The sequence below is a fragment of the Diadema antillarum genome, unplaced genomic scaffold (assembly GCF_040938485.1).
Source record: "Diadema antillarum isolate AM-2024a unplaced genomic scaffold, OU_Dant_1.0 scf00000029, whole genome shotgun sequence".
Classification (NCBI taxonomy): domain Eukaryota; kingdom Metazoa; phylum Echinodermata; class Echinoidea; order Diadematoida; family Diadematidae; genus Diadema; species Diadema antillarum.
The window spans coordinates 7460106-7477126 of record NW_027270918.1 but is presented as its reverse complement, the minus strand read 5'-3'; the positions used below and the strand labels follow the sequence as shown (position 1 = coordinate 7477126).

The window sequence follows — 17021 nt, the reverse complement described above, 5'->3', positions numbered from 1 at the left end:
CTAACTGCACTGACTTCTTTTATATACAAAAGGAAATCTGGGGAAAACAAACCAAACAAATGGTGGAGTTAGTTTGTTATGTTTGAGCAATCATCATCACCTGCACAAAAAATATCACAGGCACATCATCACCCCATGGATCATCATCATCTCAATAATCAACATCACCACCACCATCACCATCACCACCATCATTATCATACTTGTCAATGTCATCAATATCATCATAATCTCCAGTCATCATCATCATCACCATCATCATCATCACCATCATCATCATCATCACCATCATCATTATCATCATCAGTACCATCATTATCATCATCAGTACCACCCTCATCACCATCAATCATCAACACTATCATCATCAATTATCATCAACCTGCGCTACCATCATGGCAAAGTGTATTACAGATGTTTCACATTCATTAGGGTGAACGTAATGAGACAAGTCTTGCTAAATTCATCTGTCCCTGAAACATTCATAATGTACAAACATCTGTTTTGGAGCTCAAATCTGTGAGCCTCAGAATCATGACACATTATTAGGAGCTCTGCTTTTGTCAATGGGTATGGGGGGGGGGGGTAGGAGGAGAGGAAAGAGGGATGTTACATGTGGACTTCACTATCAGGAAGTAATGAAGACTAATTTCTTGCTATTGCAGATGTGCGATGTGGCGCAGCTGAGCTAAGAGGCAAGCAGATCTTAATGAGGGAGGGATGGGTAATCTGGCCTGCTTAACTGAAGAAGTCTCTGAAGCCTCGTCTGGAGCTATCATCATCATCCGCCCAGCTGTCTGCAAGGGAGGTTGTCTCCTCAGTGCTAGTCCCACAAACTCCCCTGAATACTGCAAAATCCACAATGCCCCCAATCTGATTCAAATATCAGAAGCCCCCCCCCCCCCCCCCCTCTGATTGCAGAGATATAATACATGATAGCAGAGAGAGCTGAGGGATGAGTGTGCTGTAAAATGCAGACGACTTATTACAGATTCAGGAAGATGGTATCTGCAGCTTGCTGTTTGTACCAGCATCGCTTGTAAACCAACATCACGCAATGCTGCAGAGTGAGCCATTAAATGACGGTTTGCTTGCTGAACAATGTCTGTGGGGCATTCAGAAACTCGTAGGGAACACATTAACACATCATTTCATCCTATATTCAATAACTTGTCTTCCATGTCGTTGTATCAATATATATACATAAAACTAATGTCACACTCCTCTGCTTATTCATTCCTTCATGTTCTTCTGCTCCAAACTTTATCAGACTGTTCTTTCACTGAAATTACTACGAGCTCTCACAGATCCAAAGTGATCATGACAGGTTGTTACTTCAAGGGACTGAGTCTGAACATATCTGAGTGCAACCGTGACCTCATGCCTGTATGATCTGACTGTTTAGTAACAAGTAGGTCTAAATGCTGGTTTCTTGGGCCTATTCTTCATATTCACCATTCAGTCGCAATCTGGTGCAACAACCATCGCAACATAGTCCCATTATTTTGGCATGCACACACATACAGCATAGAAATCTTGTCTCTGTTATCAGAATGAAAGTATGAGTGTAAGAGAGAAAGGGGGTGGGACTACTGGATGAGATAGCAATTGACAGGGCTGCCAACTTTCACATATCAAAATCACAGAGGTGCCAAAGAGTAATCAGGGAGATACCTGTAAGTTACATGCATCCCTAGAGGCAGAAAGTATTCCCCAAATCGGGGAGGCTTTTAATTTGCTTGTCAGAACATGAGGAGATATGAAAGTTTTTCGGGGCGACTTGGCAACTTTGCAAGGATGGCAACAGAATTAAGAGAAGCAAGAGACAAGGGGGAAACGGAAGAGTTTGAAGAGAAAACACAATAAAAGTCTGGACACAAACAGGATGGAGGAAGAGAGACAGAGGAGAGAGGACAGGAAAACATTGATGGACGGAGGGAAAAGAAGGGAAATTGGAGAAGGAGGCATTGAAAAGAGGAGCAAAGAGGAGCACAGGTACCCTCTGGGATGCCTGTAATGACAAGAATCCTGTGACCTTCTCTGTATAGTCTCATGGGGAGGATTTTCATTCACTGTCATATGAATATCAAGAGTCACAAACAGCCCCCGAAAATAGCCTGGCCCGGCGACCTGTCCTGACGAGTAAAGCAAACTGACAGCCCATTAAGCTCCCCTCCATCCCCGATCCCCCTTCCCTCTCCCACCGCTATCCAAGCTCTTATCCATCCCCATCCCCTTACCCCAACCAGACCCTTTCCCTGACCCCTTCCCCAAAGCTGTGAGCCCTACACCCCTCCCAATCCCTTTGCTATTGAGCTTCAACACCCATTCCCTCCTCCACTCCTTTAAACCAAAACCCCTCCCCTAGTACGTTATACCCCCTCCCCCCTCCCCAGCCCACAGCTCCCCCCTACCAAACTACTGTACCCAAAGCTAGGCCTCTTCTTTCCCCTCACCAAAGCCCACCCTAAACCCTTTGCCCATATCCAAGTCTCTATCCTGCTCCCGTCCTCATAAAAGGAAATAAATAGGACATTGAACGTTGAGAGCACAAAATTATGAAAGCATTTTCTTGCGAGTTTCTGAACTAGGCTGAATAAGGCTGGGATATTACTCTTGGAAGAAAAATTTTTGACACCATTATCACACAAAATGCAAAGGCAGTTTAGACTGCAGATGACATTTGAGTTTAAATTCATCTAATTTGTAATTCACTTTCGAAAGTAGATTTATCATTGTTTATTAGAGATGTAAATGCAAAAATTTGATACCCTGTATTTAAATAAATATGAGTCAGAGTCATTCATCACAGTCAATTTAAAATGATTTCAAGTTCTACAAGCATGATGTGCAATATAATTATTTTCATATTGCAGTTATTCTACTTCAACATTGGCCATCATTGGGTTGAAGCCAAGAATACGATTGACAAAGCATTTCTCTTGGCACTTTTTCACTGCACCTGTGGAACTCTCTGGTTCCAAACCAAGAGTGCCACATGTCTGCCATCACACATGTGTTAGGGGGAGGGATGGGGAAGGGGGCTGAAATGGTTGTCTGTCCACAAGTTTGTTATGGCAGACTTGAGTTGTTAGGTGATCCGAGTATCTTCTCGGATCACCTTCTGTATCTGTACAGATTCTTTGTTCTTCTTCTTCTTCTTCTTCTTCTTCTTCTTTCTTTATTTCTGGACAAAAGTTGTGTATCTACGTACTCAGAAAGTTCTCACGGTATCAATTTCAAACTCATACTATATATGTATCATGTCCCAAAGACGAAAAATTTTATAAAATCATAGTGATCAGTCGACCGTGACGTCACTATGACGTCATTATATGAAAACACATTTTCATGCATATCTCATTAATAGAATAGAATTCTTTAATGAAATTTACGTCACAAATATTTTAAGTCAAGCGGATTCTACTCATATTGTAAAAATTCATATTTATCTTAGAACGCGCGCGTATGTGCGCGTTGAAATATTTGTATGCTCAAATCGAGCTCAAATTTTTTTTGCACACGTTTCAGACCATTTGGAGCATTTTTTGAAAAATTGAAAAAAATGGACGGACGCGTACGCGCGCGCACATATTCGCACACACAGCTCATATGCAATAGAAATTTTCAATTTTTTTTACCCGGATCGGATGTCCAAAATGTCAAGGAATATTTCTACCAAGTTTCAAGTCGATCCGACTCAATATGACGTCATACGGGCCCGTCAAACTCAAAATTCCGCGCGTGCGTCAATGGGGATACACAGTGCAACTATGCCAAAAAACCGCCAATTTTAAATCGGATTTTACTCGTGAGGATGGACAATGACCCCCCATTTTCTTGACATATTCTGAAAGCTGATGAGTTGTACATGTTATTTCATGGGTTGGCTATGCTGACAAAATGATTGAAAGATATCAAATTTCTTAATAAAGTAAAAAAAGTAAATTTTCAAAATGACGTCATCAAAATTCAAGTTCACTCGAGCGTATCTCACTTATCCTTTGCCAATTTTCACTTAAATTTCAATATGTTGTAGCTTATGGAATGCTCTTTCAGAAATGTATTTACACAATTTTGATTAGATGACGGCATCACCTCGAAAAAAATGATTGAAGGTAACCTTGTCAAATTTGACCAGTTTACGTGTAATCTCTATGGGAGTGCAATTTTTATGGAAATGAAAATTGACATGACTATCTTTATCGAGCACTAGCTCCCTCATGCTTCGGTGAATTTCTCTAGAATTTTAATATGTTGTAGCTGAGACCTAGGGTTATCGTAATGTGCCCTTCGTTTTTTCATACGTTGTCAGGATCATGTCTAAAAACTTGGTTGAAATTAAAGCTTATCTTCGATGTATTGAAATATTTTTGTCTTTCTGCAACTTTCTGTGCAATAACTCAAGAAAAACATATCCTATCACCACCATATTTTGCATATGTTTAGTTCATGTCACGGACATTATTTTACAAAATAACAACTACTTGATCAGACGCCATCTTGGGTATGTAAATGAGGGTCAAAGGTCATAGATGTTTCATCCTGTATCTTGATAAATACATGTCTTATCTTTCCCATATTTTGCACACGTAAAGACCATCAAACAGGGATCATTTCATAAAATAACCACATTTTGCTCAGATGCCATCTTGTCTGTGCAAAGTGGGGTCAAAGGTCATATGTACTTCTTTTTCTATCTTCGTTATGACGTGTTATCTCTATGGGAGGGAATTTTTTAGATGTGAAAATTGACATGACTCTCTTTATCGAGCACTATCTTACTTATGCTTTGGCGAATTTCTCTCAGATTTTAACATGTTGTAGCTGAGACTTTACACTATAGGACTCGAATCATTGATTTAAAAAAAAATCGGATCACCTAATTTGTCAGTGTTGACAAATTCCGGTTCTAGTTCTACTTGTTGTGCTTTTTCTCTAGAGACTGATCAAACTATCAAAACAAGAAGATGAAAGCTACAAAGAGGAACAGGGAAGTTGTGATTGATATCATCTGAACAGGACACATGCTTCTGATTGGCTAATAGCCAAGCAGCATTCAATTCAAGGTGTAATCGCAAACAGACGTTCTAGTTCTTCACACAAAGGAGTAGTTCCACAGTGAATTCACACTTATTGAAGAGGCTGGGGGATCTCACATTATAGCGACATATGATTGTTTTTTGGTAGCTGCATTAATTGCTGAACGAGGAGAGGAAAAGAAGCAGTCTGCAAAGCTACTATTGGGAGGTAGTGTAGGCTTGACGAAAAGGGACGTATAGACAAAGCCGTTAGGACGTCCTGTTGGGTCTGATGAAGGGAAGGGGGGTACCATGCCACCCCGCTTTGACATGAGCCGGCCTTGGGTTTGGCTGGGAGGAAACCATCAATGAAGCCAAAAGGCAAGGGATGGAAATGACGCTAATTCCACCTGTCAGGGGGTATTGCTACTGGCTACTACAGCCTGTCAATGGTGTCAGCAATACCAGCTATTCTCCAGATCAGCCCAGCTTTCGGGTCGCAAGCTTGCCTCAATGCTCGTTGTCATACATTGGTTCATGTCCACTCAATTCACTCTTATTATTGGTCTGGAGTAACAACTATTCCCCTTCAAACAGCCGATACGAGGTGTAACAATTTGCCACAGAAAAACAACAATCGTGACAACAATGACAATGACTATAATGACAACAGCAACAACAAAACAAATGTGTATGCAGAACACCTTGGAACCTTAATCATTGAGATACAAAGCAAGGGTAGATAATGAATTGCAAAATCAAGTGTAGCTTGACTTTTAACCAATCAGAATGCAGCAGTTGGGACTAACACTGCAAAGGAGCCCTGGATTTCGTGTTTTGGTTCCGAATGAAACTTTTTGATTATTAAGAAAAAAGAAGAGATATTTCGACAGACTTCAGGTTATCTATTGCAATAATTTTTGTGAGTGAATGTTAACTGGATTCCATGGTAAAGGAAATCAGTAGGGAAAAAAAGTGACAGATGGGTGGACAGATGGACAGACTGACACAATACAAAAACACACACCAAAAAACAAAACAAAACAAAACAAAACACACACTTGAGTGAAAGCTGTTCTACGCCGTTCCCACACATTCTTTTGTCGCTGGGTGAAACTGGGTGACGTAGGTGGCATTCGAGTGTAGCGTTCACAGCTAGACTTCACAGCTTAGGTTTCAAATCTAGCCTGACCTGGAACAGCTGTGCGGGGGAAAATTTTCTCTAGAACGGCTGCTGAAATCGATTACTTGAACGTCTATTCTAGGCAAGACCCAACTAGCTGGCTGGAAGTTCCAATTTACTGGTCCAAGTTTAGATGCATAATTGTTGCTAAAAAACACCAGAGGGTTAGGGCTAAAGATTAATCGTGGCACCTCTTTTTTCTTTTACCACCTTTTCAACTGCATACAGTCTAGCGAATAAACCATTTATCCTTCCTTCCTCTTATTAATGTATTACAGTACTACTGAGGCTGTCTTCTGCTGCTCTTTGGGTTGCCAGGCAACAAAGAAATACAGAACACACTGTAGATGTTTACTGCCATATTTAACGAAAAAGCACACACTCACTCTGGTTTGTATCAGCTATGGTTTCAGGCATCTAGAAATGTATCACATCAACTTTGATCTCAAGAGGACTCTAGCCGACTATGACTTACATTCAAGTACTTGCTTTCTTCAGATTACGGGATCAAACAGGCGGAGCACATCTGCCAACAGGTGGTTAGGCCTATTCACAGTGTAACCATGGTTACAAGATCACATTGACTGGGTGTGGTTTGATTGCTTTATACTTTGGTATGATTAAGAGGAGTTTGATTACATTGTACTTTCTTGTTCGTATCCAAGGGGTTTCAAGTTTCGCCAAGAGTTCTGGCACACTGCATATTGTATCACCTTGCAATCTGGCAACATTACTTCCCTTCTCTGAAATTGATTTACCCTCCCCCCCCCATTCATACACACATACACATGCACGCACTTTCTCTTACTCACAGCAAACTTAATTCTATTTTGGATTAATTTTTTTAATCAACCATCACATCATGAAACATGCCAAATAGGTCACAACCTCCCACACTTGCATCAACGTGAGAGTTGAACGATTAGCAGCAGGATCAGCTCCTCATACCCACACCAGCTTTCTTGTTTCTATTTTTTTAATTTCACAAAGCTCCATCACGTTATCTTCCAGAAAAGACTTTACACATGCACAAAATTGCTCAAATGCTGAGGAAATTTCTCTGGGAGCCCAGAAGTAGGCAGGAGTGTCTATACTACTGTAATAATGTTGTCTTTCATCCTTGAGAATAGAGGAATTCAGAGCGGATATACTCAGTCTAGTGAATGGATGGGTTACTCATTAATGAAAGTCCTCCAAATTCACGCGCACACCTTCTGTCGGTGCCAACAAATCATCCACACTTTGCGCCATCAATCATTCTCTGACACTCCCACCATAATCAACTAGCGAGACCATCAACTGCATGATGTTTCATCAGAATGATTATGGCTTTTTTTTTCTCTCTCTCTTTTTCCTTTTTCCCAATGATCACTTCCCCTGAATAACCAATTAGAAGTCACAAATTAGTCACACTGTGTATGCTTCCATGCAACAGTGGAAAGCATGTCTGACGGCGGTGAAATGAAAGGTGGTTTATGTAAACATTTACGGCATGTGCTGTGCTGTCCTTCATTCCTGGCCAATTAGCTGACATGAATTATGAAACAAATAAGTTAACAAAAGGCGATAAAATCAAAAAGAGCATTTTTTTTGTACATTGGTGCCTCTTCATGATATTGTATGATTCTGCAATAACTTGAATATCATGCTATTCTCATTCCTCTGTCTATGTGTGTAGTTTGATTCTTTTGACAACTTTAATAGTGACATTTGTATTGTACAGTCTTGCTGTGTGGGCATGGCAGTGCAGCTTGGTAAAGGCTCTGGATCTGTAAGCAAAGTCTGAGGTTCAAATCCTGCCAGCTACATTAATCTCTGGACAAGATATTTGCACATTCTGTCCTTTTACATCCACATCTTGTCGGCTGAGAACAAGAAGGACTTTATCGCAGTTTCGGGGGGTATCGAGTCATTGGTACCATGGTGTAAAGCTTGATCCCCTTTACATTAGGGTGTCAATATTGAATTATTTTAGTTTTCAGCAAAATGTTTAATTTAAAATCACAAGGGCACTATGTTACCCTACATTTGGAACAATGCTCATAAATCTACTCACTTTTGATTAAATAATCTTTATATTTCATGTAAATTGATTGATTTGTTTTTACTTGCGTTCAAATCTTAAAATGTCATAGCGCCCTTCTCGTTCTCAGCTGACGATCTGTAGGTACAAACCTGGCATTGCTGGGGTGATAATACTGAGAGGGCACTATGGAAGAGCAGTGCAAACACTGAAGAGGCTACTTTTAGGTGAATGAAACCATTACTATCATCATCCAGACTCACCTCTCCCGCTCCGTACTTGATGACGGCGTTGATGAAGGACATGACGGCTGTCTTGAGGTGGACCTCATCCCGGTACTTCCCCGTACTCCGGTCAAGATCACTGATTAGCCTCTGCAGAGAGGAACAAAATTACAAACAGACATTGTGGTTAGCAGCATCACAAAAAATGTGCACCTTGGAACGTGTACTTCAGGACAATCTGCGATTCAAGCTTTACAGCCAAGTGTTCATAATGCTGTACAAAATGCTTCTAAAATATACAATAAGTTGCAGAATAACAGTTTCTCATAAATGCAAAGCACTCATTTCACATGAAAGTACTAATCTTATATGGTGCATAATAATTTAATATAATAAGCTGAAGTCCACAATTTCTTCTAAATGCAAATCAGGAACTCTATACATTATACTATCTATCTTAACCCTAACTTACCTGGGGGGGGGGGGGCCATAATGGCCCCCCCTCGACAAATCCGCGACCATTCCAGCGCGCAAAATTTTTTGACCGCGCCGCTCGCTGACTTTTTACTTTCAAGTCTCGCGCAACTTTTGAGACCAAATTTGTTGCGCCCGGGCATACCGTTCCGAAGCCACGCCCCTTCAAAAAATTTTCGTCAACCCCAAAATTGCTCAAAAACGTGATTTTGTGTACAAAGTCAATACAAATTGTGTTTTTTCAATTAGTTCATATAAAGATTCATATTTTGAATTCTAATGGCTGAAATGAATTCTTTTTAGTATAATTATGCTTCAAAAACAGTGTATGACAAATTCTGCTGAAAAAAACAACGAAAACAAATGTTCGAAAAAACAGTGAAATACATAAGAAATTGATAAAACAATAAAAAACATAAGAAATCAATTTTGATACTGATTTTTTTTTTACGCACAAATGTTCGGAATGTCACTAGGAATATTTACACAAAAAAAAATCAGCATTCCATAAGCTTTTATAAGCCAATTACAGACAAACATGAGGTTTTTTGCATATATTTGCATAATTAATTAATTTAAAATAGAAAATGCAATTTTTTTGAAAATATAACTTAACAGTCTTGTAGATTACATTCGGCTTTATGTTCATGCAAAATTTTGCGGTGATCGCGGAATCAACGGCCGAGATCTGATGGGGGGGCCATAATGCCCCCCCCCCCCCAGGAATTGAAGCTCGCTAAATAGCCCAGGTAAGTTAGGGTTAAGATATTGAACAGCTCAATTTTGGTATTTTCACAGCTTGCCCACACTGACTTGGCAAACTACATTGCAGTTTTATGATTTTTGCACTAATTACAATGATGCTGCCTAATGCCAAAATATGCATTTTATTGTATTATTCTCCATTTCTTTCTCCTTCTCTACCCAGTCAGCACAAGCTCTGCAAGATTTCAAGTTTCTTCATGATTCATTTTATTTTTCATCTTCTTTCTCTCTCTCATTCACCACAAGAGAAGGAGATGTTGTTATGTTTTCACTACTTTGGGTGGCTGCTCTTTAGGCAAAGTGTGTTGTTATATTAAAGAACCAAATTGCTCAGTTTAATTTGACCTTTCAAAAGATCAGAAAACAGCATTAAATCTGGCACTGTCCCATCACATGGTATTTAAAGACAGCAGGATCAAGGCCTACCCTTTTCACATCTTTGATGGGTTTCCTTAAAAAAAAACACCATCGACTAAACATACATGTATAGACATCAAAATTATGTCACCTGTTTCAAATTTCCCATATCTTTTTTAGAACCATGGAAATGGGTCTATTTCCCCCCTTGCGGTTGACATTTAGTTGCAAGCCTAGTATATCTACTAGAAATGTAAGATGCATCGTGCAATATATTGTTCTAGTCAAATTCAACCTAACTGCGACGTACCGCAGGTGCAGGTGTGAAAGAGCCCTAACAGTGCATATTCACATAGCTGGAGTTTGCCCTAACCTCAAAATTGTGTCCAATGTCATGATAATCCTGTCACATCACATTAATAAGTCTGATATCTGAGGCTACAAGTTGAGAGGTGTAAAATGAGAAATAAAAAGTGTAAAATGAGAAATAAAAAAAAAAAGGAAAGAAAGAAGAGAGACTGTCCATATCGGAAGATGACTGATCATCCTTATCTTCCTGTCTTGTGTTGATGTGGTTTGGGGCATCCCTAATCACTAACAGGTGTTCCCTGATCTCTCGCCATAGCAACCAACTCCCACTCATGTCCTCCAATGGATGTCCAACCAGACACCTCATGTTCCTCCTACACTAGCCCCAGGTGAATCAAAGAAGGGGAAGGGGGGGGGGGGGGGGAGGTTTCCCACCCCCTCTGAAATGGCCCCCTCGGAGTCCATGTTTATTAGTGTAACTATAGCATATCCCATGCGACCATTCTATTTCTGCTCCTGACACGACATCATACGTCACTTGCTCCATAAAACTGCTAGGTCGTGTGAATAGTCTCCCCGCAGAGTGTTATAAATCACTGCTTATCTGTAGGTACAGAGGGGTGATAAACTGTAGGGATTAATCAATGCTTGCTTGGTCTCACAGGGAAGGATGCATATTGGCTTGCACTCTCCGGTGAACAAAATTACAAAGTATAAAACACTGTTGATTTAGTATTAAACAGTGCAGAGACTGCAAAGATTCAGGTTTGATAGTGCAACAAAAATCTACATAATGCTTCTTCCACATCATACAATGGTGCACAGTATAAAGAGAAAAAGTCTTATACAACTGCTTTGTTTTTCTTTACACACACACACACACACACAAAAAGAGTACAATATATCGGCAGGTTTCACTTCAACAGCTACTTATATCAGCGATGAGACAGAGTTTCTTGAGGAACTCATTACACTCATGCAAAGAATTTTTTAAAGTAAGAGTTTAATTCTAAATTTGAAACATTTTGACAAATAAGCCTTATGCATGTAGTTTGAAAAGGTCAAGATGTTTATTTATTGGTTTTGAGGAAGATTTGATGACAGATCTTGCTTGGTTTCAGCAATCTTGAGATAATGGCGTCCTAGCTTCCGGGTCTGAGGTTCAAAGATTCTTTCAGACACTATGAAGGAATCATGAAAGGACTCTATTCCTTTTCCTAATCCGGAGGGCAAGGCATGAAATTACTTTTGCAAAGACCCGTCCGTCCATCCGTCGCATGAAGGAGCAGAGCTGCTATTTTCATCTCACATCCAACCTGGATTGTCCCTGAAATCATACTTCCTGTAGCCTGGCCACCCCTGGGATCGGGATCTCAACTCATCCATGGACAGTGGTCATGCCACAGTTCCACTTCCCTCCACAAACACGCCATTGCCACCAAGCCGAGGAGGGACGAGGCAATGCCTGCTTGGTTTCGCAACCTTCGACACGTAGCCGCTCTCTCTTGGAGGCAGCGAGCCTTCCCAGCTACATGTACCACCAAATCTGATCCGCAGACAGGAGTGCTGCTGCCCTGAATATCATCATACTGGCAAGACAACTTGGGCTAGTTTCACATCAAATTGCCTTCAGGGGGGTGTTTCATCAACGTTTGTCGGCGCTGACAACTGTTGGCACTGACCAATTTCAGCAAAATCCTTGGTTTTGATTGGCTAAGATGCTCTGGTCACTGACTGTTACTATGGTGATTCAAGTTGTCAGCGCCGACAAACGTTGATGAAACACCCCCCTGGACTCACTGAAGAAATATGGTATTCTTTCAAAAGATCTTTTATTACTTTTTTGAAGTGTATTGCAGCCATGTTCCACTTATCCTACATTGCAAAATCTGTCCTTTTCCCCTCAAAAAAGGAATGAGGATGAGACAATTTATGTGGAATGTCTGCCAACTGAGCCAATGTTGCAAGCTCCATATTTCTGTTCAAGACCCTAGAAAGTTTAATTGATAAGACATTTAATTAATGTGATGTGTCATTGTCATCCCCTAAACTAAAGAACTGGTTGGCATAACCCTGTTTCTATGCACATTGTTATTTGTTTTTTTTGACATCAAAAGACACACTCTCCTCAAGCAAAAATATGCCATGTGGTTCCTTCATTTCTCTTTTTAAAAACTGATAATGGCAAACTGTACTGCAGAAGGACATAACTGCTACGGGATGGTGTGCATTCCCTTGTCCTGTGCCTATGCTCCTTGACCTTTTCACTCAAAGTTACCCAAAATTGTCAGTTTCCTACTCAATCCCCTTCCATATAAAGGAGCAAAGAAATCCCACGAGACAGTAACCTCCTAAAACCCAAATCCCAGGTCTGATCCTGTGCAGTCTTCATGATGCTGAATAAGGTTCATCTCTGTGACATTAACCCACTGAGTACCACCCCCTCTTCATACACAAAAGAACAGTTCTTGATGGAATCAAACATTATCACACACACGGGAGAAGTTACACATGTAGCTCTTTTTGGCCTGAAACAAGAGGTCTATCTGGTATGAATTAAATTGTTGGCAAAATAATCTTAATTATGGCAGAGTCAACCATTTTGTATACCCAATAATCTCTATAAAATTGATAGATATTACAAGTCATCTTAAGAAAATGATGAGAACCTTACACCAATAATTTCATTCTTCACTCCTATACAAAAAGTTACAGCTTACATCTGGCTCATTCCAATGCTTAAAAGAAAAATCATGTATAGACTAATTTGGCTGAGAGAGAGTGGGTCTCTGTGGTTAGGGCTTGTTAGTATCATTATACAGTACTTCTCATTCATGCTTGAACATCCTTTCTATATTTCTGAAAGAAACCTGCATAGAAGTTCCTGTTCCTGGCCAAAATACACAGGGCTAATGTCTCACCATAATTTGTTACCCCCCTTTCTGCAAGTGGCTCCATGTTGGGGGGGGGGGGGGGGGAGGGGGACACTCTACAGGTGAAAGATATTTGTTTAAAGATCATCTCTACAGTCATTTTCTACATAGAGACTTCCTACGTAAGCACCGGCTGTTATTGTTGGCTACATTCTTGACAGGCATGTGCTTTTGTTTGGCTCACAGGCATCTAACGACCGCAATCTTGTAGGACACATGCTCCTCCGGCAGATGACACTTTGACATTCACTATTCTTGATGACAAACACACAAAAGGTTACATGATAAAGCTGTCACATTCATCCCCTCCCCAAGACCCCTCCCCCTTTTTTTTTTGGTTCTTGCAGCTGGTGCTGACAGACAGTGACCCCCCACGACCTCCGCACATGGCAACAACTGTTCTAGCTTCCCTGCGCCGAGAACTGTAAGATGATACATGTAATGCTCATCCCTCTTATCACAACATCAAATTAAATGATTTAGGCAGACATGCTGATCAGTATGAGTCTTGATCTGGTGACTTAACTCTTTCTGTCTGTCAAAGAATCTTGCATTTCTTGTGCTTTTTTTCAAGATGAAATACACAAGTACGTTAACTGCAGTTCATCGTACTTAACTTGCTTTACTATCTGTGTCCATACATGAACATGATTGAACCAACAGTTGAGCACAAAAATATGTATATCTTGAATAAAGAGTTGTGAAGAAGCAAAGGATAATGTTTTGTATTCCTTTCACCATTCTTGCTAGCACTATGGACCTCTCTCAATCTTTTCAAACAGTCTACAATTGGCTGAGAAGCTATTTTAAGCCACTGAACTATTCACTCTTTTTTTTATCATTTAATGGGCTGGCAAGCTTCCACTGCTGACAGAAAAAAAAAGGGACAAAATTATCCTTGGCATTGAGACTGTAGCGAATGTCAGCAAATCACCCTGAATAATCAGGCGCCAGAGATCAAAGAGAAAACAGCCAAGCGCCTGACTCGGTTAGCCCCGAAAATAGTCCCCACCAGAGCCGATTTGTAGGAGTCCATGGGGGCTTGGAATTTCCAGCAATTACCTCTACTCAGGAGTAATCATTCATCATGGCGGTAACGGGAGAAGGGGGAGGAGGTTAATGAAGGGGGGGAGAAGAAGGACGAATTGACACCTCATGAACAATGGCCGATTGACAGAACGTGGAATAATTCAGGTAGCACAAACGGACAAAGAGCTTGAGTGGAAGTTTTGCCTGCCTCAAGGGATGGCACGGAGCACTATCTTCTGCGCTTTAAATATAGCACATTGTTACCCTTCTGGATCATGTGGATGGAGTCTTTGTGATACTCATCTTACACCTGTCTCCTAATACAATGTGGGAGCAAAAAAGGCACTTCTACACCACATTCAAGACCACTTCCATAAAGAGAGTAAAGTCAGGAGAACGGAATAGGAGAAGTCTCATCAATTATGGGATATGAAATGAAAATTTAAGTTACAGAATTTATAAAATTTTCCACTTTTTCACTGTGCATTGATATTCATCATAACCAGGGCGGTGAGTTGGCTCAGTCGGTAGCGCGTCTGCCTCACGATCACGCGGCCTGGGTTCGAACCCGAGTCTGGACTGAGCAATGTTGTGTGTAAGCATACCGTCCCCTCTAGCAAGAGGCAAAACACTCTGTCCCTCGGATAGGACATAAAATGGAGGTCCCGTGTATAAGAGAGTAACAACTCATGCACGTAAAAGATCCCGCTTCATTCATTCATCGCAAAGAGCAGGGTGTTTAACCCGGTGAAGTGGTCCCACCTCACTTCCAACTGGACCCCATGGAAGACCAGCTTAACGTAGCTGAATATGGGCTATCCAGCCATCTCTCAGATGGAAATGAACAAACAAACAAACAAACAAACAATAGGAGAAGTCTCATCAATTATGGGATATGAAATGAAAATTTAAGTTACAGAATTTATAAAATTTTCCACTTTTTCACTGTGCATTGATATTCATCATAACCACATGCATAAATTGGAAGAGGTAATGGTTTCATCTATGTGCACTTACAATTCTCCCATCGATTTGTTTATACAAATAATACAGAAATCTAGAAATTTCTAGTCCATAATTTAGCAACTGCAACTTCCCTACGAGAAGTATTTGTTGCTATACAGTGTACTCCCATTAAAACGAAGTCCTCAGGACAAACGCTTTTCTTTTGTTGTAACAAAATTTCGTTATAACCAAACAGTATAATACAATGTATATTAAGATGATGAGACCTGAATTTTTATTTCTTTGTAACGAGAATTTCAGCATAACTGTGTTTGTTATAACGGGAGTGCACTGTATCATTACATGTGTGCTATAATTTCATACAAGGGACACAACTTCCTAATGCATTTCATGTCAAAAAAGGGAATATAGGGAGATTTATGTTTAGGTCAATGGGATGCATGTTAAGTTGATGACATCATGATATCCTCCACTTTGTGTACATGTACCTGGTTGCTCTTCATGTTACTGCTAATAGAAACTTTCAAATTCCACAAGTGTCTTATGTTAGGTCCAATTCTTATGAAACTTTCACCACTGTGTAAGTCTGATCTTACTATAATCCACTCACCCTTTCTGTGTTATGGACTTAACCCTAAAAGGGCCGGGGGGGGGGGGGGGGGGGCGGAATCCGCCCCCCTCGACGTTTCATGCTATAATTCTGTAACGCGAGAAGGCCTCGTCGCGAGACTTCTTGACTTTCTTCATTCAAGTCTCGCGCAACTTTTGAGACCAAATTTTTAACGTCCGCGCATACTTTTGCGAAGCCATGCCCATTTTTGTAACAGAATGTCGCCCCAAAACGGGCACAATTTTGTGATTTTGTGTACAATTCCTATGGAAAACAGTGCTCTGTCATGAAAGTCATAAAAACCTGATTATTTTTACAATTAATCACTTTCATTGATTGATTTTGTGCTAATTATGGTAGAAAAGTGGTCAGTGACAATTTCCAATGAAAAAACAAAGAAAAAACAAAAGTTGAAAAACAAAGAAATACATAAGAAATTCTGAAAACAATAAAATACATAAGAATTGAAATGAGTTTTGGAAGTTTTTGTGTTGTACAATTGTTGAATATGCTAAAACAGATTTGCAGATCAAAAATTAGACTCTCATTGCTTTTAATTAGGCTAAAATATCATCTTGAGCTTAATTTGCATAATTAATTAATTAAAATTAGAAATTGATTGTTTCAAAAAAAAACTTATGACACAATCTTGTAGATTATGACGTGGGTCTCACGCATGCAAAATTTCATCGCGATCGCACCACCGATGGCCGAGATCTCAGGGGGCGGAATCCATCCCCCCCCCCGTCTGAGCATAGCCAAAAAAGCCCGGCCCCTTTAGGGTTAAGACAGTGTGTACAATGCTATGGGGTTTCCTGTGTCTATCAGTACTCAAAGCACACAATGGGTTATAGTCAACTTGAATATTCCCCCCTCCCTACCCTCTCCCCCACCCCAAAAAAAAAAGAAAAAAAAAGAAGAGAAGGCAAGACCATGATGTGCAATACTGATGGAATCTTTGACACTATGGTATGGAGAGGATTGAATGAGGAGTCATAAAGTTATCAAACAGCTGTGAGCACTCTCCTCACAAGATGTTCAGTCCTGGAAACAGTCTGCAAGAACTTTGTCGACAGGCCGGGCACAATGTGTGTGGCCTATCACATTCACATCCACTACCGCCAATT

General features: G+C 40.4%; 1 protein-coding gene across 1 annotated transcript in view; it reads right to left on the bottom strand.

Annotated features, from left to right (window-relative positions):
- Positions 1–17021, bottom strand: part of LOC139739201 (disheveled-associated activator of morphogenesis 2-like) — a 123263-nt gene that overhangs the window by 28153 nt on the left and 78089 nt on the right. The window contains exon 8 of the mRNA XM_071649818.1: positions 8491–8601. Within this exon, the coding sequence (XP_071505919.1) occupies positions 8491–8601 (111 nt within the window). The remainder of the gene's footprint in view (positions 1–8490; positions 8602–17021) is intronic.